Source organism: Pyrus communis, chromosome 14 (assembly GCF_041283825.1).
Source record: "Pyrus communis isolate YQ-2024b chromosome 14, ASM4128382v1, whole genome shotgun sequence".
Classification (NCBI taxonomy): domain Eukaryota; kingdom Viridiplantae; phylum Streptophyta; class Magnoliopsida; order Rosales; family Rosaceae; genus Pyrus; species Pyrus communis.
In genome coordinates this window covers 23,506,631-23,528,930 of record NC_142578.1, presented here as the reverse complement: position 1 = coordinate 23,528,930, position 22,300 = coordinate 23,506,631, and the positions used below count along the sequence as shown (strand labels likewise).

The 22,300-nt window shown below is 37.5% G+C and overlaps 2 protein-coding genes across 2 annotated transcripts; one reads left to right on the top strand and one right to left on the bottom strand.

Moving 5' to 3' along the window:
- Positions 1 to 135: 135 nt before the first annotated feature.
- LOC137712524 (protein virilizer homolog) lies at positions 136 to 16,635 on the bottom strand. Its single transcript, XM_068451600.2, has 28 exons — positions 16,318 to 16,635; positions 15,986 to 16,074; positions 13,844 to 13,967; positions 12,738 to 13,361; positions 12,219 to 12,587; positions 12,018 to 12,122; positions 11,705 to 11,887; positions 10,838 to 10,979; positions 10,563 to 10,744; positions 10,396 to 10,481; positions 10,271 to 10,319; positions 9,696 to 9,762; positions 9,119 to 9,597; positions 8,943 to 9,042; positions 8,427 to 8,554; positions 7,605 to 7,672; positions 7,306 to 7,522; positions 6,523 to 6,738; positions 6,215 to 6,370; positions 6,075 to 6,128; positions 5,770 to 5,984; positions 5,597 to 5,666; positions 4,819 to 5,087; positions 3,893 to 4,073; positions 2,420 to 3,793; positions 1,586 to 2,323; positions 1,258 to 1,329; positions 136 to 363 (listed from the first exon to the last, which is right to left on the bottom strand). The coding sequence occupies exons 1-28, from the start codon at positions 16,390 to 16,392 to the stop codon at positions 343 to 345; spliced, it is 6,453 nt and encodes a 2,150-aa protein (XP_068307701.2). The 5' UTR covers positions 16,393 to 16,635; the 3' UTR covers positions 136 to 342.
- Positions 16,636 to 18,964: 2,329 nt separating this feature from the next.
- Positions 18,965 to 19,567, top strand: LOC148691433 (uncharacterized). The gene has a single exon (XM_088684025.1). The coding sequence runs from the start codon at positions 18,965 to 18,967 to the stop codon at positions 19,565 to 19,567; it is 603 nt and encodes a 200-aa protein (XP_088540151.1).
- Positions 19,568 to 22,300: the final 2,733 nt, after the last annotated feature.

Below are 22,300 nucleotides of genomic sequence, written 5' to 3'. Positions count from 1 at the left end.
TAATAGACTACCAAACAGGCCCTCCTAAAGCGAATCTCTCAAAACCAAGAAACAGAGACTTAGAAAGGCAACGGGTAAAAACATTCGTTGATATATCGACATTTTCATTAAGGAATTACACTAATATTACACCTCTTCTTATAATGTTGAATGACATTATCAAGGTGGGAAAATAATAATGTACAGTTTTATAGTACATTATCAATACAAAATTTCAGGGGACCAAAATTATATGATTGATCAAAGGTTAACTCCTAGATGCTTTGGGGTTGCAAGCCTTGGATTGTCACTTGATAACTCCTAGATGCTTTGAAGAGACTATCCTGACTCTTGGTCATTCCGTTATATCTGGCCCAACTTCTCCTGTTAATTCACATGAAATAAAACAAATCTAGAGCGTTAGAAAGGCATAGTATCCGAGAAGAGAGAACAAACAAGAACTATGACATTCTCCAGGTAGAAACATACAAGGAGAGAGCAAATAAAGTAAACCGAAAACGCATACAGGGAAGAGTCTCGACTCGGTTATTAAAATTTAGAAAGATATGTTCGGGGCAAACAAGGACAAGACATCGTTTTTAAGCCATAAAAAGAAATTTCCAAACAAATCCAGAGGAAAGAAGCTCCATAACTGGGATCACAAAAACCAAAAATACACAAGATAAAAATGAGGGGGAAAACATGAGCATGTTAACTAAGGACCTATATGGGAGGAGAGAATTCAAGCATGGACATTTTGTTACGTATTTTAGATTACTCGAGGTTCGTTTGGAAATGCTTTTAAAATGACTAAAAGCGCTTTTAGCAAAAATGTTTTTGGGCTCCAAAAGCACTTTTAAGTGCTTTTCCAAAGATTCACTAGCATTTTTCCAAGGATTGGTACCATAAACATTTTCACCAAAAGCATTTTCATCCATTTTGAAAGCACTTCCAAACAAGCCCTTAATCAAATTATCCGTGCATACCAAAAGACTGAATTAGAAGACAATTTTCAAAACACGTGATTACAAGAATTCCTATACAGTTCATTCAAACACATTCGTACAGTAGTTATTTCAAAGTATCTAATGTTGCATAGCTTTTTTTTTTCTTTTTTTTTTTTTTAATAGCCATTTTAGCCTCAATTGTATAAACCCTACACATTTGGTGACTCAATACAGATTCCCCATTATTCCAGATTAAGAAAACCAATATTGATAAGTGGAAACATGAACTCGCAGGCTAATAGAGGAGGCCTAAGACAATAAGAAAAAATACCTGAAGCATCTGCATTAACTTTGGATGCTGCTCCAAAAGCTGGCAAAGTTTATCTCGGTCACTCAATAAAGACTGCCATAGAAGGAAAACGAATAATTAGAAGAGACCAAAGCTAAAGGCCACACCGTCAAACAAATCTAAAAGCTTTAGGCAGAAAGTATCCCCTCCCCACACCCACCCAAGCACCCAAAACAATTTAAAAAGATCTATTTGAAGAAGCTCCAAAACTGAAGTTCTTTGCAGAAAGATGCCACAAAAGGGTCTGAAGGAAAATTCAAAACTCATGAAAAGGTCTTTTCTCTCTGCAAGGATCCGAAGTAGCAAATACCTGAATAGCTTCTGGAGACTTGAAGTATTCATGTAATGACATTGCTGGATCTTCTTGTTGCAACGTAGCATCCCCTGATTGATGCATTGCTTGCTGTTGCGAATGGTCAACTTGCTGTTGCTGCTGTGCATGAGCAAACTCCTGCTGTTGGGGTTGATAGTAGGCATGCATAGGTGAAACATGTGGCTGTTGCAGAATCTGTAGTGAATGCATTTGAACTTGGTTCTGCATAGATACACCTTGCTCCAACTGTTGTGAAGCTTGCATAGGTGGCCTAAGATGTTGGGGTGGTTGTGGAGGGCGTGGAATCTGTGGTGGCTGCAACGGCTGCAACTGACCAAGGGAATGAATTACTTGAACGGAAGACTGAGCGATAGAGAGATTCTGCAATACAGTTGCATTGTCGCCTTGCAGCTGAGTTGGGATGCTTCCATAAAGACCCATAGAATTAGAACCAGGTCGGAAAACCATGTGTGGCGATGGCGAGTAGGTATTCACTCTGGCCCCTGAAGGTGTGGTAGAACTCTGAGGAAGTTCAGTTGTTCCCGCACTAGTCTGATTATACATTGAAGACTGGGTAATAGTTCTATTGGGTGTTAAATTATACGGACTAGATGAAAAAGGAGGTGGTGTAGGAGGAAGTGGTGGAGGTGGTCTGACAGCTCCACTAGGAGAAGAGATGGAATTTCTTGAAGATGTGGAACCATTATTGAATGCAGAAAGATAATCTGAACGAATCTGCAATGAAGCACAGCAAAGGGTTACATAAATGCAGATAAACCAGCAAGAGACAGCTACAGGAGACAGGTGAAGAAAAATGTCTATAGAACTTACCTGAAAGGGTGTTGGAAGTGGCTGCTGTACATCAGTCATAGAGTTCATAAAAGGGGATGATTGACTTGGAACAGAATCAGAAGTCTGCGATATCACAGCTGTTGAGGGAAGTGGCATGGGAGTTGAGGGAGGTGGCATGGGAGGTAGAGGAGGTTGATTTGGAACAAATCTCTGGTCATAAAATCCTGGAGGCACGTTGCTAGCATTGCCAGCACGCTGTGGACTATTCTTCGGAAAGAAATTCTGTGGAGTCATCCTAGAACCCACTGGTATCTGTATGGAAGATGCTGAAGAGTTATTATAAGCAAAGACAGGGAATCTAAGATTGTTTGCTGCTGTTGCAGAGTCAAAACTACTAGAGGCCTTGTGTAATGTAGCATTCATCGAGTCATCAGAATGCTCAAAGTACTTTTTATCTGAAGAAATACTTGGTTCACGGGTCAATGGAATTTCAGGACGCGAAACTGACATCCTAGAAGAAAATTCACTTTGTGTGTTCTCATCCATATTAGATGCTACTGGAGTCACCAAATCACTCTCTGTCTCTTCAACAATAGAGTGGGGAGAATTTTGCTCAAGAATGACAGGAGCAGGCTGTTGCAGGTTATCATCCGGCTGAGGAAAGAGCAATTGGTCATCAGGTTCAGACTCCTCACCGTCAAATACTATGTCAATGCCCTGAAGATCATCATCGAGATCCGCTTTCAATTGTTTAGGTTTGTTGAACTTCTCCGTAGCTGTGTCATTCACAGGAGTTGAACTCTTCATTGGTACAGCCGCATCTGCAACTACCGGTGACACTAGATTTTGACGTTCCCTTTGCCTGGCCATAAATTCATCGACATGAATTGACGGAGGTCTCCCACTAGTAGATCCCACCCGCTGGACTGCTATTACATTAGAATTAGAAACGCCATCATTCCTTTCTCTTGCAACATAGTCATCAACATGCATGGAAGGAGGCCGGCTGGTATTTGGTTTGCGCTGCCGAAAGGTATCCCTACGAGTAGGACCCGATGACGCAATAGTTGAACCCAGTCCTCGTGAAAACACATTTTGATTTGTGGTCTCAGCCGTGGAGTTTTCTCCTCTCGCACGCCTATTTGGGCCATCAAGTGATGGCGGCTGTTTCCTCTTAAGATTTGATTCTGATGATTTATCGGGACAATCCCACTGAAACTTGTCTCCAAGTGATCCTTGGTAAAGATAATCGTCAGCCATTTCAGCACCACCATCTGGCATTATATGGATATTTGAAGAAACTAGAATATTTGGCGGCAGAGGAATGGAATCAGCAGAAAAGACATCATCCACCTTTAACAACGAACTAGGTTTCTGCAACAGCAATGTTAATGATTTCGCAGATTCTAGAACCTGTGTATGGATGAAGACGATGTCAGATATTAATACTATGCAAAAACAATTGGAGATTACAAAGAATTCTATGAAAGAATAAATCAAAACCAGTTATACCTCATACAAGGGGGTTTGAGTATCAGAGTCAGCAATATGGTCAGCCTCCATGGTCTTCAATAGAGAGGTCAATTCATAAATATAGCTCAAGTTTCCATCAGGCACACCATCTGCTTCAGCTATATCATCATCAGAAACTCCGAACAGGAATTTTACCGCAACAACCATGTCTGGATTCAATCTAACGAAGAAGTAAGCCATAAGTCTAACCAGTGACGTGGATATTAAAAAAACCATTCAAAAGCTTAAAGAATGCAGATACCGAACAGAAGAAATCAAAACCAATAAATATAGCACATGTGCATAGAGACACCCCAAAATACATCAGAACTCAAGGACAGAAAGGTACAGCCGGTAGCACAAACCTTGTTCAAGTAAGGTCATACAATTGTAAAGCAAAGTTACTTCAGGTGATCAAATAGAATTCTAATATAATGGTTCTAAATAAAAAGCTAAGTTTACTTAAGAAATAATATTTTAGTGAAACCTAAAATAAATGCAAATTTGGCAACCAATGCCAAAATCACTATCCTCAAAATTGACTTGCAAGCATTTCAAAATCTGTTTGAGGATAGCCCCAGTACTTCCTAATTCTAGCCAATGTGCCTCGTTGTACAACAAAAGGCCCATTGGCAAAATAAAATATATGGCACCATCTTGGCCTCAGTGAGCAACAAAATCCCTACAAATGAAAAAAACACTAACTTTAAGGGAGTGTCATCTTTTATAGCTCTGAAGTTTGCCAAGTATGTGAAACAAAACAAGTAGAAGGAGAAAGAATATGGTTCAACAACACAATACTGTGAAACCTTGATGGTTTTTAGGCAAACAAATTGACAGTGTTAAACAACTCAAAACATACAACAATTAACAAGCCTACACAAAATGTGATTTCGTAAAATAGCCAATAAGGCAAGAGTAATCACCTTTCCCCATCAAGGCAGAAGCGGAAAGATCCCAGAGACAATGCATTGACAGTCTCAATTCCATAACTTGACAACCCTTCTTTCGAGTCAACTGATCTTAACAAGTTTTTACAGCAACATAACAATGGGGGACTCTTTCTCCATTCATGATCCTCAACAGAGAGAGCAGGATACAAAGTGGCTGCTAAAGCTTTTTTACCTTCACTACAAGCACCCAGTTCTTTAAAAGCAATAAGACAGGCAAGTAATTCTTTTCCAACTGGTAGAACCTGGAAAGCAAGGAGCATCAACGGATCAAATAAGAAGTTCCAAATCTTTTACTGGTTTCTTCCATTTGGCACAGGTTTTGGATATTACGGCTACATCTTTAGTTGTCTGATTCTGATGGACCCCTTGTCTATCATGCTTTATGCTTCTCTATCTCTCCCCAGTTACTTTCTTATAAGAGAAAGATAAAACTAAGAACTCTTTCCTCGTCTAGATATTAGTTATCTTATCTGAGTGAATATTTTACTATGTGAAGTTGATTTAGTCACTTGTCATATTAATAATTCCATAACAGCTCAAAATCATCATAAGCCCCAGAAAATTATTATCTCCAATACTCAATTTTCCCAAATATCTTCACAATGCCGAGCATTTGCTTATTTTGTGTTCCAGCGCAATTCTTATTTACTCTTTCAGACCCAGTAGAAAACAAAAACTAGCTCCTGTAGGAACATCACATTGACCAACATACACTAATCCCACTTCAGGTACAGAGGAAGAAGGGAGTTACCTGACAAAACCTGAGGAGATACTTTAAAAAGATTTTGCAATCATCAGTAGTCAACTTTTCAAATTCATTCCTATTAAACCAGAAGTAGTTTAGCATACACAAGGTCAAATTGTATCATCCAATTAAAAAGAAAAGAAATAATGGTAATATAAATATGTATCTTATCTACTTACGAATCATTTTTCCCCGCATGGTGCAGGGATGCCTGGGAATTAAAAATCAATGAGAAGGACTTGAATACAGGGAGGCACCAACTGAGCAAACCGAATCCAAATGCAGCTGAACTTCTAACATCGAGATTCTGTATTCCACCTGTCTCAATGGCAATTAAACACCTATTCAACACTCTAGGTAGCAACTGAAATGCACCCTCCTTTAATAATAGTCCCTGCGAAAGGAAAAGCAGAGGTAAAAGTCCAATGATTTTTTTATAGATAAAAGGAAGGTAACAAAATAAATCAAAAATTAAAATGCAAACCTCGGCACGTGGATGCTCCAATAAGCTAGCAATGAAATCAAGATATCTGTAAACCTGGTGAGAGAGAGAGAGAAGAGGGGACACTTAAACATACAACAATACACAAACTATTAAACTTTTATCAGTGGCAAGAAACTTGCCTTATAAGCATCCATATCTGATGGCGAAGGCGAGTCATAAGCATGATCACGAATGCATGAGAATATGGGTCGTAAAAGTACGGGAAAACTTTCTGCTCTTTGGCAAGCAATACGAATAATAAAGACTCGAAGCATGTCTTGAATGACCACCAGTGCCTGTTTAAAGTGATCTCATTAGTCGTGCAAGATGACAAAAGCGGCAAGTATCCATTAAGAATGGGTCCACTGCCTACTCTTTTCTCTCAGAGGTATGAAAAAGAAAACAAAAAGTAAAATAACAGGCAACTTCACTGAAAGAAATCACATACGGAAATAGCATAATGTTGGATAATCTGGGCAACTTTGTCAAGATGTGGCGTCAATTGGCTGAGCAGCTTCTCCAGATGCTCATGATGCAAATACCAATTGACCTGTCTCTCCTTCTGAGGACCCAAAACAGTCCCAACAGACAAATTTCTAAGGGCACTCAACAAGGGCATCCCATTTTTCCAGAGCCAGACCCCTTCATCAGGCAATAAAGCATTCTTGCATTCCCAGAAAGGAAGAAAACACAAGAGGAAACATGTTAAAAACACGTGTCACACATCATTTGGCAGTCCATTAAGGTGGAAATTATAACATATCTGATGGTTTTAGGCAAAGTATGCCAGGTTTACCAACTCAATAAACAAAAATTTATCAGAAAAGAAAACTAGATGTGTCAATAATCGTTGATTATATCCAAATAACAATTTAGACTTAAACCCAACGAATTGAGTACAGTTCAAGTTACCGGCTAAGAATAGAATGACTGCGAAATTTACAAAGTGAATAATCAGCATAACATGATGCTCTTTGGTGCATCAAGTGCACAATAAACAGAAACCAAGAATGGAGGAAGCACCACTAATTACAGATACATGAGGGTTATTAAAGAGCACATTGAACACTACAATGGACTAGGCATGCTAAACCACTGCTGTTTTAAATGATCCTGAGACTAGGAAAGGCTTAGACAGCTCTAAGTCAAGCTCCATATGAAACATATCTTAAATTTTTCAGTAAATCGATTACAAAGAACATGATATTCCCACAAGAGAAGAAATGCATACCAGAAGACAAAGCAAACTACATGTTTCCTTTGGACCCAAGGCCAGCAAGGAAGGAACTTGAACATTTGCAAGGAGGGAGTGGAAAAGACCAGGAGTCCAGCCATAGACTGGCCAACAAGCAAGTGCCGACGCAAGAAGGTGACAGATAGCTCCAAAACCAAGCGCAGAATCAGGATAAGGAGAGGATAAGTCCGCTGCACATGCGGCTAATTTTGGACTGCAATTGAATAAGTTCAGTCAAATTATATGAATAAAACTAAAATACCTAGGGAAGAGGAAAATGAGGATGACTCAGTTACCTTACTTCTCGGTGCAATCGTAGAAGGGCATTCAATAACTTGGTATTTCTGTGCTGCTCTTGTACTTCCTACAGATAGCAGTCCAAAGACCACATTTTAACAGACAACTGGTGAGAGCATACAGTGGTTAAGTCCCAAACAAACTCAAAATTAAAAGGTGGCAGCAAGTTCATGCAATCCCCAAATCTTAAAACAGAAGGATGGAACATCAAACATTTTCTCTTTACAGATCAGTAGGATGTAATGAAATTTCTATTTAACAGTTTGTTAATAGTGTGAGGTAGTGAAAGCTTCCTTTCTCAAAAATGAGATATATTCATGGACAAATTACTCTATCCAAACACAGCTATTCTCTGCCCTACATAGAAGGAAACGTTTTCCCTCTTGTCTACAAGTCATGGGGTAAAATGAAATGAAAATTCCATTTAGTTAGATTCGTAGCCAATCAATCCTATGATATAACATGACCAAAACTACAGCTTCAAATGTCTACACAATACACATCTAAGAACCCTAGTCCGAGTATCCTTTCTCAAAATTTAGTTAGAATCTAGCCAATCAAAAATATGATATAACATGACCAAAACCGTAGCTGCTAACGTCAACACATCTACACTACGCCCTAGATAAAAGGTTGTTCTACCCAATGAGATTACCAACATTTCAAATTCTCTAACATGAATCATGTAAGCATCCAGATTAGATAATAACCATTTTACAGACACAACTTTGCTTCAATATGAACTGCTGCTTCTCTCAATCAAACAAAAGTTCCCATATAGAAATCAATCATAAAGAAGCTAGAAACAAAATGTAGCAAACCTGCAATTTCTGCAACAAATTGATCAACAACACAATTGTAGGAATCAGAAGATCAACTAAACTCTGCTCACGATTACGTTCTGACAATAAATCTGATGTAGTATTGCACTCCTCATCAACAAGGTAATCTGTTCAAGGTGGCAAAATAAGAGCAAATTTTTCAAAAAGTCCAACAAAATGGACCCATTAAAATATCAGAATATTGTATAATAGGAAGTGTCGGATTTGAGAAGAAGGTTCTAAAAGAAATGAAAGGAATCTGTAACTGCAACAAAGTTATAAGCAAGAGGAGGAAAAGTTGGGCAGCCAAATTGAAGACAGCACAGAACATAATAAACAGAGCAAGGACATAGAAATATACAGATAACTCTTAACACTGAAAAGTTGAAGTGGACATGAAATCACCTCTTCCCCCCAAGTCTATAGTGATTTTGATGGGACAAGTTTGGTTGCAAACTTTTTAGGGGAACAATTTTAGTGGTTATACATACAAATCAAGTATTCCGATCAACATACCATAACTGTTCGAGGACCTCTCAAGCATACCCCTACAATTGACCACAACTGCATATATTATTGGTACAACACCTTCATCGTACAGAGTAGCAGCAACAGTCTACATCAACATGAGCAACATGAGCAACACAAAAAATTCACCATAATGGTAAATACAAAAGTAGAAAATCACATACTGAGTTCTCTGAAATGAACGCTAAAATGCGAAATGCTGTTGTCAACTGTGCTACGGAAGAGTCACGAAGATTAACACCATCAAAAGTCTTGTCAGATATAAACTTTCCAAGATTTTCCATAACATTAACATCAGAACCACCAGAGGTATCTCCAACAGCATTTTCTACATCAGCCAAATCTGAAACCAGTGGGATGTTTGAAGTCAAGTGGGCATCTGCTCCAGAAGCCAACACAGCAGCGTACTGTATAAGACCTGTTGTCCCATTTTTATGATATACAACACCAGCATCTATCCATTCCAACAGCCGTGTGGGGGCATCTTTTCTATTTGACCCAGGAGAAGAGGAATGTAACGCCCTATGGAGCTCCATAACATGTCCAATCCATGATCCAAGAGAAGATGCAGTGGAATCAGAAACAATAACTTCAAAAATCTCAGCAGCTGAGTGAAATATGGCAATATTTAACGGCGGGGCTCCTGAATATCCAGAACATCAACTGTGTAAATGAATAACTAAAAGTACAATATTGTCAAACTTTCGGATTTAGTCTTTAGATGAAGGTCAAGTGCAGAACCACTATTTTTAGCAACTGGCTCTGGTTCCTTGGCAGAATGTAAAGCTTCAATCAAAATTTTAACAGCCTACAAAATGGATATGCATTCATTTGTCAATAAACTGAAATATGTATCTATAAAGAATAATCTAACAATAGGATTACCAAGAACAACAAACAGAACTATTGTTCAGACACCACAGATACTACCTTGTTAGATTTTGATATTTGTAAAGGCACCATACACATCCACATTTGTGATCAGAATTGTATACCAGAATAAAGTTGCATAATACTGCTTAAGTTAGTTGGTAAACCCTCTTTGGCTTGTATCTTATACCTAAGTTCAAACACTTTGTACCAGTCAAATAAAATAAAACAAAACTTCAAAGTTATAATATGTGATATAGATGAAAACTTTAGAATTCAATATAAGAAAATGAGTTACCAATAGTAGATCAGTAATATATAAGAAATATTTCCAAAAACCAAGATAAGTTCCACATAGATGATAGGGTTGCTAGTTTAAATTGGCTGGAAGAAGACTTTTGCGTTAGTTATTACTATATGGTTTCAGATCGCATATTCATCAGTACCTCCGGAAAATATCCCAGAGCCACTAATGCTTGGCGTCCACAGTCAGACCTGCAAATCATAACAGAAAAGTGGTTAAAGACCATGTATAAACAACCCACAATCAACAAGATGAATTCCATTCCACCTTGCAAGAGCACATAGTTCCCACAACACCCATAAAAATTCTTCAGAGTTTGGTGCTGCAGTGAGCAAACGGTCTACAGCAGTAACCTGCACCAAAGCATTAGAAAGTTGCTAATCTTAGCTGAAAGTCAGTAATATTTTGAAACCAAAAGGAGCCAAAGGACTAACCACCCTCAAATGGACCCCAACAATAATTCCAACATCCTGTGGAGCACAAAAGAATCCTTTGGATAATGAAACAGATGCAAATCGAAGAGGAAGACACGCATCCTTATTCACGTCATCAGCACCCCTTAGGGCATGTATTATTGTTGCAGAAAGTTCAGGGTGGTGCAGAAGAAAAATTAAGCCTGAGTAAGAAAACATGCAATGTCATAATTATCATTAACATGATCTGGATTTGACGGATAGGAGGCTTGAAAATAGGACAGCATTAGAGAGACCTGAGCGGCAAAAAAGAAAGGAAAGAATTATGGCCTCAACTGATGACACAACATCCACAAATATGTCCATCACACGTCCAACTTCTAAACGCAATATGGATGACGTCAATATTGCAACTGATAGAGGTAGAAATCCCTTGTCCTGCTACCAATGTATTTTAAACATTGCTTAGTAAAAAATTAATATGGTTGTCTTGTATAAACATTGAGCAAAAAAGAAAAAAGTTAAAATATCAGTCACAAATTGCAACATAAATTCCAATACATAATCTAAACAAGAACAAATATCAAAATTTAAACTGTGTTGTGGAATAAAGAGAAAGTGAGAACGCACTGGAAAATGATACAAAAGTTGGAAAACAATTTATGGACTTGATTTCCAAACTTCATCTGATTAAGGGAGTGAGCAGATCAGAGAAATTTCAATTTAACTTGATTCTGGATAATGAAGTTAACAGTATTATAGTTAATTTGATCATGCAGTTCAATAAGCAATTTTAGTTTGAAGTGATTAGATAGACTGTCATCAACAATTTGGATATAGAGTTGAGCTAATAAAATACTGAAACTCTACCCCTGTGTTAATCAGGTCTATCCAAAAACTATATTTCTCCACCACATCCCTCCTAGCACATACTTAGTTTCCTTGCAAATGCTACTTCTACTCTCTATTTGGTCTGCCAATGCTCTGAGGCGTATAGTTTTCAAATCTAGCAAAGTTGGTCCCAAGCCTAGACTTTCACTCCTTTAAAATCAATGACAAAAGGTAACAGGCCGTACAACATAGAGACTATACAAATAAACCATATAATTAACCATATCTCAGTTTTTGAGGAAGTAGCTGAAAGAGCAAATAGGGAAATTTACCTTGAGAAGAGCCAGCAAATGCATGTCGATATCCCAATTTGAGAAACAACAATTTGAAGAAGCAATTAAGTTGTTGGATGCTTTATATGACGACAAACCTTCTGTCTGACCAAGAATCAAGGATTTGGTGGCTCGGGCAACTGGAGAAGGATCTTCAATTGGACCACGTGAATTTATCAATTTCTGCATAAATACTTGTCAATAAGTATGAACAAAAAAACTGCAATGCAGGTTTCTGGGACATCAAAAGTTGAAAAAATATACTCAAAGGTTTTACATAGCTAAAACCAAAAGCAACAAAATGACAACTGACCAACAGCTTTTTAAGTTGTGACTTTGCACAGATAAGCATGTCCAAAGTACCACTTGTGACCCTACCAAAAGTAGATAGACCACCCAATACCGACAAAGCTGCACACTGAAAAGAATGGAATTACCATAAGAAACCACTTAAATTATAGTTCGCACAAACACAAGTAAAACCACAAACAGGGTCACCAAAGTGGAAGTATACCTCAAATGTTGAAGCAACCTCATAAAATCTTAACCGATGAAGGACGTAAGTTGCACAAGAAGCAATATCATGACGCTGTTTTTGCAATAACAGATTTAACAATCTACTATAACCATCACTGGCACCAGATAGGATTTTTTCATCTTCACGTGGCCACCAACCTAAAAATCCTTCACAGCCAAAAGAATGCTGAGTAGCCTTCTCAACAACTCCTAGTAGCAGTAATGTAGTAGCAGCAGATTTCTGATTGCTACAACAAAAAGCATGTACAAGCTGCTCCATTCCCCCACCAGTAACAAAATGAAAGCAGCTTTCTCTTCCAGAGCACAAAAGAAAAGCCACACTCAACCCCAGCATGACATTTGTATTCTGAAAACAAATATACAACTTTAAAAAATCGATCACATTCAATGTGGGCACACAGGTGTAGAGAGAGAGAGAGAGAGAGCACATGCCTTTTCATCTGTTGTATATTGAAAATATGGAGTACAGAAATGAAAGAAGTTGTAATTTAATCACCTGTGGAAGTTGGTGATGTACAACACTCAAGAAGTCCCTACTAAACTGAAAGTACTGACTTAACACATCCACCAACTGTTTAGAATTTGCTAATTCAACCTCAAACTCAAAAAGCCCGTTGTCTTCAAGTGATTCAGCTAAATCATTCCCTGATTCGCCTTTAAAGACCTTATAGAGCTCCATAAGCTCTGTTCTGGCCTCACTAAGAACATTGCGCAACTCTTCACACTCACTGGATCTTCCCCAAGAAGAGGTGACATAAGAAGTGGCAGCTGATACTACAATGCCGACAATTTTATGCAATGCATCACCTAGATTGGGCAACTCACAGACCTTCAACATCAGTTGTAACAAATGCTTAGCTTCAACAGATACATCTGATGCCGCAACAGGTAGAGATAGAGTATTAAGAGTTGATATGGATTCCTCAATTTTCAGATTAGTTGAATGTAAAGCAAGAGGGAGGTCTTCAAGCTTTCCCTCAGTAGAGCTAACAAGATTAGTTATGGAGCTATCATCAAATTCAATGTTGAATTGCCCTAGATCTTCTGCCGTGTTTCCATATATGACTAAACTAAGACTGCGGTAGCTGCCCCTTACAACGAGATGATTAGTTACAACAGCCTGCAGATAAGCAATGACTCCTGTGAGAATAGTCAATAAAGAAAAACAACGATGTACCCATGAATGTTGCGTGTGTGAGAGAGAGGAGACAGTTCATCAATAATAACAACTAGGTTCACCTATAGCTAAGACAAGGAGAAGGGAACAGAAACAAAACAAACTGAAACCAAAATGTTCCCAACTCTTTTTTCTCTAAGTGCATTTGTCGACCTATTAAATTATGATTTTTTAGTATAATGTTAGGCTAGAAATTTATTTCCTCCATAAAGAAGTAATTACATAAGAAGTTTAAGATGACCTAAAATCATTACTTACGGAGGGAATTGGCACATTTTAAAAAGCTAAAAAAATATATCTATAAACAGGAACATACTCATCAGCTCAACATTGACAGTCAACCATCAAAAGATAATAAATAAAAAAAGAGTAGAACTTTGCAGAATACAGGATGTAACATTATCATGTGTCAATATGATAATTACCTCTACTTCTAGCACATTTGAAGAAGAAGGAGAATATAGGAAAGGCAGACAGAGGCGCCTGAACCTTGTCTCCCCCTCACACTGAACAAAGACCTCCAAAGCAAATGAAGGAGGTGAAGTAGCCCTGTAAACAACAATACCACTTCAGAACATATGCAATATCTATCAAGCATAATCTAGCATAACAAGAAAACCAAATTTCAGGGGAAAAAAGCCCAGAATTTCATTGATTTTTGGTATAAGAATGGAAACCCTTATTTTTAAAATTCAGAAAGAGAACAATATTTTAAAGAGAACAAATAAAGGCTAAGTATGGGTGAGCGGCTTCCAAGTTCCAATGGCTTGAGGCTAAGTGAGGAAGAAATAGACTACAAAGGGGACTAGAGATGCACTACATAATCATGACAAAAGCATGTACGAGGGATTTGCTAGTGACTCCGAGTAGTTATTTGCAAATCCCTCTCACATTCCTTAATCAAGTAACTGTAGCTCCTCATAAGGCATGCAGAAGAACAAAGAAAGGGATATCTCTAAAATCTCTGCAGCTAAAACCTACAAGGAAGCCCAAAACCTGACTCTATGATCTATCCCCAAATTCTGACACCTCCTCCATCTTTTTTTCAAAACTTCCTGTCATTCCAAGCAAAACAACAACAAAGCCCTTTCCCACTAAGTGGGCTCGGCTGTATGAATCCTAGAACTTATTGTCATTCCAAGCCAAACAAATGAAAAAAAATGCCAATACACAACACTTCCCCCAAAAGTTTTCCAAAGTAACAATGCTTCTCCACAATAATGACCAGTATCCTCTGCTTCAAGTTTGCACATAATAGACCTTGAAAGTGAAAGAGATATATCAGACCCCCTACAGTCAACATCGTTGCACATGTTGACTGTCCCATGAGTAATTCTCCAAACAAGCACTTGTACCTCACTACATATCCTAGCATTCCAAATCATTTGGGTTGGGTCGGGTTGGGTTTTGAGAATAGGTAAACACAATTTATTAATCAACCAATTAAAACAAGATTTGTACGTCTTAGAAAATTCTAATTGAAAGCCCTCCCATCAACCTGGCCTAATAAAAGTAAACATTTTCAATCAATGAACTTTGATAAATTGATAATGGGGAAGAAAGCCTTCATTAATTTCAATCACATTTAGGCTCCTTCAGAGGTTAAAGTTCCAACCCAATAGGTAAGAGGATGAGTGAAAAATTGTGAGTATAAGCCACCTATCCCCACCCTATTTATCTTCAGAAATTTAATCCTATCCCAAGGCAAAGATTTTGAGTAAAAGAATTAATTCCCTGTGAAATGTTTCTTCAAAGGTTCTACAAGAGCCTCTGAACACCACAGTGAAATGATAAACACAAAGGGAACCCCACCTGCTAGCACCATGGCAATACCTACTTCAGATGCCAACATGCTAATTGCTTCTCCACAATAAATGTGCATCCCTCTTAATCAAAACTTCAACACCTAAACCTCTTTTTCCTTAGATCTTGAAACGGATTACCCTTCACTAAAGAATTGACGTTTTATCCCTTATCCTTGGTTACCAGATAAAAGTCTCACTAAATTTCTGACACTGAATTTTTTAAGGGAGAGAAAAAGATTTAACTAAGTTACTAAACTTTGCAATAGCAACTGGACTAATGTTTTTCTTTTCTTTTCTAATAAGAAATAGAAATATTCATTAAAAGAACATGTGGAGCGGTACAAAATTAGTGAACAAGGAGTCCACTTTAGAAGAACACTAAACATGTAACCTGCAGCAACAACTCATACCGAGGGGAGATACATCAAGATAAACAGAATTCCCAAAGACATAGAAAACCTATATGTTTTCACATCTCACAAAATAAAAAGAATTCCCAGAGAATGATAGCTCCCAAACCTCTGCAGCTGAAGATATGGTATTTGTAAGATAGGAAAAGAAAAAAAAAATTCTTTGTCAGATGTGAAAGCATTTCAGGCCGGATCTAAGCTACAATATTTGTAACAAGCTTAAGTGAATGCTGAATATCATGACCAGCATGTTCATGTTCAGGCTTAATCTAAAAGATCGAATCACAATATTCTGAAATACACAAACAAAGGTAAAGGCTGAAACAACTCCAAAATCAGTAAAGCCGCTTACCCGAGAAGTGTTACTGACTGAGATGCAAAAGACACGTTCTGTTCAAGGAACTCGCAGGCAGTGATGACAATGGGCTCAGCAAACAATACCTAAAACCCACAATTCGCTTTGAATGAGTAACATTTAAATAATGGAAAGAAAAAGCAAGCATAAATTCAAAAAAAAATTAGTACTTTATACACACGGTGCAGTAATGCATTGGCAATACAGATTTCATAGAAAGTAAGAGTAACTAACAAATCAAAATTCGTAAGCTAATTGCAGAACAGGGACTAAATTAACCGAATGGCAGACAATTGAAAATTCAGAAATTGCGGAAGAGAGAGAGGAACCTCGTCGACGTATTCATCGAGATGGGGGTGGACGAAGGTCTGGGCGAACAACACACAAGGCTCGGGGCGACCCATTCTCTGTGATTTTCGAGTGCCTGTCAAGAAAACATGGAATTTGAGCCGTTGAATTTGAATTTCTAGGTTTTTGGAGGTTCTTCTCCGGAGGAAAAGGTGGGGGTTTGGACAGTAAGAAGGCAAGAGGTTTTTTTTTCAGGTTTGTCGCAGTGTCGCCGACCTGAATGAGAGAGAAAATACGCCTTGCCCAATAAATTTAAAAGAAGAAAAGTTTGGGAGATTTTAGAAAGAAAAGTTTGGGGTGCAGTCGATTTGGATTTCACATGATTTTAATAAACTTTTTTTATAACAGATTTTAAAAGATTTTAAAAAATTCTTAATTCTTTATGGATTTTGACAGATTTATATAGATTTTTATTATAGATTTCTATGTATTTGTATGGATTTATTTCGTAGATTTCTTAGGATTTATTAGTTGAATCTTATAACATAAAATGAAATAATGCAAAAGAAACATAAACGTTTTGAATCAAAGGAGATCCATTAACAATAATTTTGAAGTGTTAGCAAGCACAATCATGAACTCAAATACACAGAATAATAATGTAATCGTTGTAACTAAGCAATCAAATGAAATTTCAAATTCCAAGTTTCAAACACAACCATAAAACCTTATATTAGCCAGAAATTCATCATTACAATTAATATTTTCTTCTTTCTTTTTTCCTTTCTCGAACGCAACCACAAAACCTAACATTGCAAGAACATCATCAGAAATTCATCACTACCTCACTAGAATTATTTGTGACTCATTATCCTCCATTCGCATTGTTATCATTATGAGCATCTCTCCACATTTGCTCCACTTCCATTTCTTCTTCTTCTTCTTCAATTTGTTCTTCCACCATTTGCTCCACTTCCATTTCTTCATCTACTTCGTCCACTTCCATTTCTTCCCCACCTTCCGCTTCCATGCTTTATTGAGACATTATATAAACTACCCAATGCACGTGGGATCTATCACATAACATTACGAGATTATAATTTGCTCATAAACACATGACATTAAGCATATAACTCAACCCAATGCAAACAACTTAAGAAGAATAGTAAAGCAAGACGACTAAATCAAAAGAACCCAATTAAAAGCTCCTCAGAAACCACCCAAATCTGCAAGGGCACAAAGCACATATACCTCATCCTTCCAATACTATTCTATCAGCTTGTCCTCACAATACTATTTGTATCGGTCTTGCCCAAGGCTCTTAAATAGTCAATTTTAGAAAGAAATTAATAGTCAATTTTAGCTAGGGCTGGAGAATGGGGCGGTTATCCTCTGTTTTGTACGATTTCTTCCAAATTAATGAATATTTGTTGAAAACATTGGCAATGTTGAAATCGTTGGCAGCTTAATGAATGCCCACATAGTTTTTTCAATACCCACACAAATTGATGTAGACTTTGGAAATAAAGGTGATCGTATGTTCAAAGTCATGTGCTGTAAATTTCAAAATGTAAGAATATGTTCGTATACAGTTGCTCTATAAATAGAGCACTTCGATTGCTATCAAAACACACAAAAAACAGAAAGGACAAATCATTAACATCAGTATTTATTCCTTCATCTTTTATTTGTCTTCCCCTTGAATTATAGTTACAGTGTGATATTTTACCCTTACTTCGTTTCTGTTACTAGTAAAAGTTATCTCTCGAATTTTTACCTATTTATAACACGTTATTAGCACGACTTTCTAAAATCTAACCATTTCTCATTTCTCTTCGCAGAACGAAAGAAAAAAAAAGTTTCATCTAAGGATTTTACTGTTCATCTTCTTCCTCTGCCTCAACTGCTGGATATACCCTCGTGAAAAACTATTTGCACCATACTTGTTTTTAGTTCTCAACCTAACAGTTACATATATCTTTGATTTCTTGTTTAGTGTTGATCTTGATTACTAACCCAGTGTTTATTTATGTTAATTTTACTGCAATCCAAGATGACGCGGTACAATCGCTCATCTTGAACTGCAAATTTAATCTTACTGCAATCCAAGATGGTGCGGTATCATCGCCTATCTTGGACTGCAGATCTAATTTTATTGCAAATTTTAGGTGGAGCAGTATAATCGCCTACCCTACCCTGCATATTTAATTTGCCTACTATTTAATTTTATTGCCATTTTAGGTGGTGCAGTATAATCGCTCACCCTACTTTACGTATTTAAATTTTCCTGATACTTGAGTGATGCGGAATAATCGCTCATCCTATGTTATGTTATTTCAATGAGAATGGTGCGCTACAATCGCCCTCCTCATTCATGATGTAAATCTCGAGCCTGAAGTTTCGAATACTTATCATTTTGGCCTAAAGACCAAAATAAAAACTTTGTAAGAACCAGAAGTTCTAACATTACATACCTCCAGAATACATATTATTCCAAGTTCTTACACATCTCATTTTTCTTTCAGAAAAATGGCAAACTTGGCAAAGCTTGATTTTGTTGCCCTGGACATTACTGGGAAGAACTACCTTACCTGGGTAGTGGACACCCAGATCCATTTGGAGGTAGGGAATCTTGGAGAAACAATCAAGGAGGAGAACATTGCATCTTCTCAAGATCGGGCGAAGGCCATGATCTTTATCCGTCGCCACCTTGATGAAGCACTAAAAAGCGAGTACTTAATGGTTGAAGATCTGTTAGCTCTCTGGAAGGCATTGGGAAAAAGATACAATCACCAGAAAACAGTGATTCTTCCAAGAACTCGTTATGAGTGGACTCACCTAAGGATCCAGGATTTCAAGTCAGTGGCTGAGTACAATTCTGCAATGTTCAAAATTAGCTCCCAGATGAAACTCTGTGGGGAAACCATCACTGAGGAAGATATGCTAAAAAAGACTTTATGCACGTTTCATGCATCAAACGTTGTCTTGCAGCAGCAGTATAGAGAGCGAGGTTTCACTGAATACAGTCAGCTGATATCTGTGCTCCTGGCAGCTGAACAAAACAATGACGTCCTGATGAAAAATTATCAGTTTCAACCTACTGGATCTGCATCATTCCCAGAAGTGACTGTTGCTTCCCTCGAAGTGAACACCACATCCTTTGATGGCAATAATCATAAACGAAGACGTAGCCACATGCAAGGATGGTGGAACGGAAAATGCAAGAATCATGGTGTCCAGTTTCATAACCAGGTTCCAGGGCATAATTCAGGCCGAACTTTAAAAATATGAATCGCCACAAAGGCAAAACTCATATGAATAATGCTCCCAAAAACTTTGAAGGAGCATGTCATATATGTGGTGGCAATGGGCACTAGCGCATACTTGTCATACCTCAAAACATCTGGTGAATCTATATCAAGCCTCCATCAAGGAGAAGGGTGTCGAGACCAATTTTCTCGACCAGGCTAAACCAATGGATATACCTAATCTAGTGTGTGACTTATCATGGCAGTTGAACACAACCCACCTAGATGTCTCAAATTTTATTGTGGAAATGGGGAATGAAGTATATCGGTCCGACTAAATCGTTTATATTTGATGTACTGAACTTGTAGTTCAAAACTAGCATTTCAAATTCAATAAAAGTGGTGTTTAAATTTCCTGTTATAACTTGCTTTTAACTGTAATTCCCTTACTCAGAGAGTATGGATAAAAACTATAGTCATTTTTAAAACATGAGAAATGGCAGAGATATTTGTCTTGCAGACTGCGCAACCACGCATACAATACTTCGAGATCAAAAGTATTTCTCAAGATTGATGCTTACAAAAGTAAGGGTAACAACAATATCAGGCCCTTCAGATGTAATTGAAGGCTCAGGGAAAGCCCAGATTATGTTACCAAATGGAACAATATTGTCCATACAGAATGTATTGTACACTACTCGATCTACTTGGAACAATATTGTCCATACAAAATGCATTGGAACAATATTGTTCATTGATTCAAAAGTTTACATGTTTTGGCATGACCGTCTAGGTCACCTAGGATCTATCATGATGCATAGGATCATTACCAACTCTAATGGATATCCATTATTGAGCAGACACATTGTTATCTCAAATGATAACCCTTGCAAAGCTTGTTCTCAAGGGAAGTTGGTAATTAGACCATCACAATTAAAGGTTGATGTTGAATCCCCATCATTTCTGTAACGAATTCAAGGGGATATATGTGGGTCTATTCAACCATCATGTGGACCATTCCGATATTTTATGGTTTTGGTTAATGCATCTACCTGATGGTCACATGTTTGTCTCTTGTCTACTTGGAATATAGCTTTTGCGAGACTTCTTGCTCAGATAATTAAGTTGCGAGCACAGTTCCCAGATTACCCTATTAAGTCAATCCAACTTGATAACATTGGTGAATTTATGTCTCAAACCTTTGATGATTACTGCATGACATTGGGCATTGATGTTGAACACTCTATTCCTCATGTCCACACTCAAAATGTTTTAGCAAAAACATTGATCAAGCGGTTTCAGTTAATAGCCCGCACACTGTTCATGAAAACAAAATTACCAGTTTCTGCATGGGGACATGCCATCTTACATGCTACATCATTGGTTCGATTAAGACATATAGCCAACCATCAATACTCCTCAATACAACTCATGTTTGGACATCAGCCAAATATTTCACGTTTACGAGTTTTTGGTTGTGCTGTTTTTGTACCTATTGCACCACCACAACGCACTAAAATGGAACCTCAGCGTCGACTGAGAATTTATGTGGGTTTTAATTCATCATCTATCATTAGATATTTAGAGCTCTTGACAAGTGATATGTTTATAGCTTATTTTGCTGATTGTCACTTTGATGAGACAGTCTTCCCGTTGTTAGGGGGAGAAAAAACTGTTCCAGAAGAACGACAAGAGCTGACATGGGTTGTTCCCACCTTGTCTCATTTTGATCCTCGAAGCATTCAATGTGAAAATGAAGTAAAAATGATCGTTCATCTTCAAAGTATTGTTAATTAAATGTCATATGCATTTAATGATGCTATGAAAGTGACAAAATCACATATACCAGCTGCAAATACACCTGCAAGAATTGATATGTTGGACAAAATAAAATGGCAGCGAATGATTCATCTAGTGCACGCCTGAAGCGTGGTAGACCTCCAGGTTCAAAAGATTTAGCCCTCTTGAAAAAGAAAGACAAGGGTACAACTGAATCCAAATGAAATCATCAAGAAGAGAAAATAAATGAAAAATCCACAATTCATGATTCTATACTTTCTGAAAAAGTAAATATCCTTGATAAGACACATATACTCGAAGAAACAGAGGTACATGAAAGCAAAGAAATCTTTATAAATTATGCTTGTACTAATGAATTGTGAGATCAGAATGAAATAATTATCGACGACATGTTCATATTCACAATATCCAATGAAATCATATTAAGTGACAATCTTGAACCCCGCTCTGTTAATGAATGCAAACAGAGACAAGATTGGCCTAAGTGGAAAGATGCAATCCAGGCAGAATTAAATTCTTTGGAAAGGCGAAATGTTTTTGGACCAATAGTCCAAACCCGGCCTAGTGTAAACCTCGTGGGTTATAAATGGGTATTCACAAGGAAACGTAATGAGAAAAACGAGATTGCAAGATATAAAGCACGACTCGTTACACAAGGTTTTTCGCAAAGACCTGGAATCGATTATGAGGAGAAATATTATCCTGTAATAGACGCAATTATGTTCCGTGATGTCATCACCGCGTATCTATATGGAGAATTAGATACTAACATATATATGAAAATCCCAAAATGACTTAAGTTGCCTGAAACAACTAACAAACCACAATGTATGCTCTTAATCAAATTAAGGCGATCATTGAATGGGCTGAAACAATCTGGACGAATGTGGTATAATCGTCTCAGTGAGTATTTGATCAAAGAAAGGTATATCAACAATGTCATTTGCCCTTGTGTGTTCATTAAGAAATTCAATTC

Excerpts from the sequence above, each read along its gene's own strand:
- LOC137712524 (XM_068451600.2), bottom strand. The coding sequence starts at position 16,392 with ATGGGTCGCCCCGAGCCTTGTGTGTTGTTCGCCCAGACCTTCGTCCAC. Across the intron at positions 9,763-10,270 it reads CTCTGGGATATTTTCCGGAG|GCTGTTAAAATTTTGATTGA; the intron begins GTACTGATGAAT and ends TCCATTTTGTAG. Across the intron at positions 7,523-7,604 it reads CGATTGCACCGAGAAGTAAG|TCCAAAATTAGCCGCATGTG; the intron begins GTAACTGAGTCA and ends ATTCAATTGCAG.
- LOC148691433 (XM_088684025.1), top strand. The coding sequence starts at position 18,965 with ATGATCTTTATCCGTCGCCACCTTGATGAAGCACTAAAAAGCGAGTAC.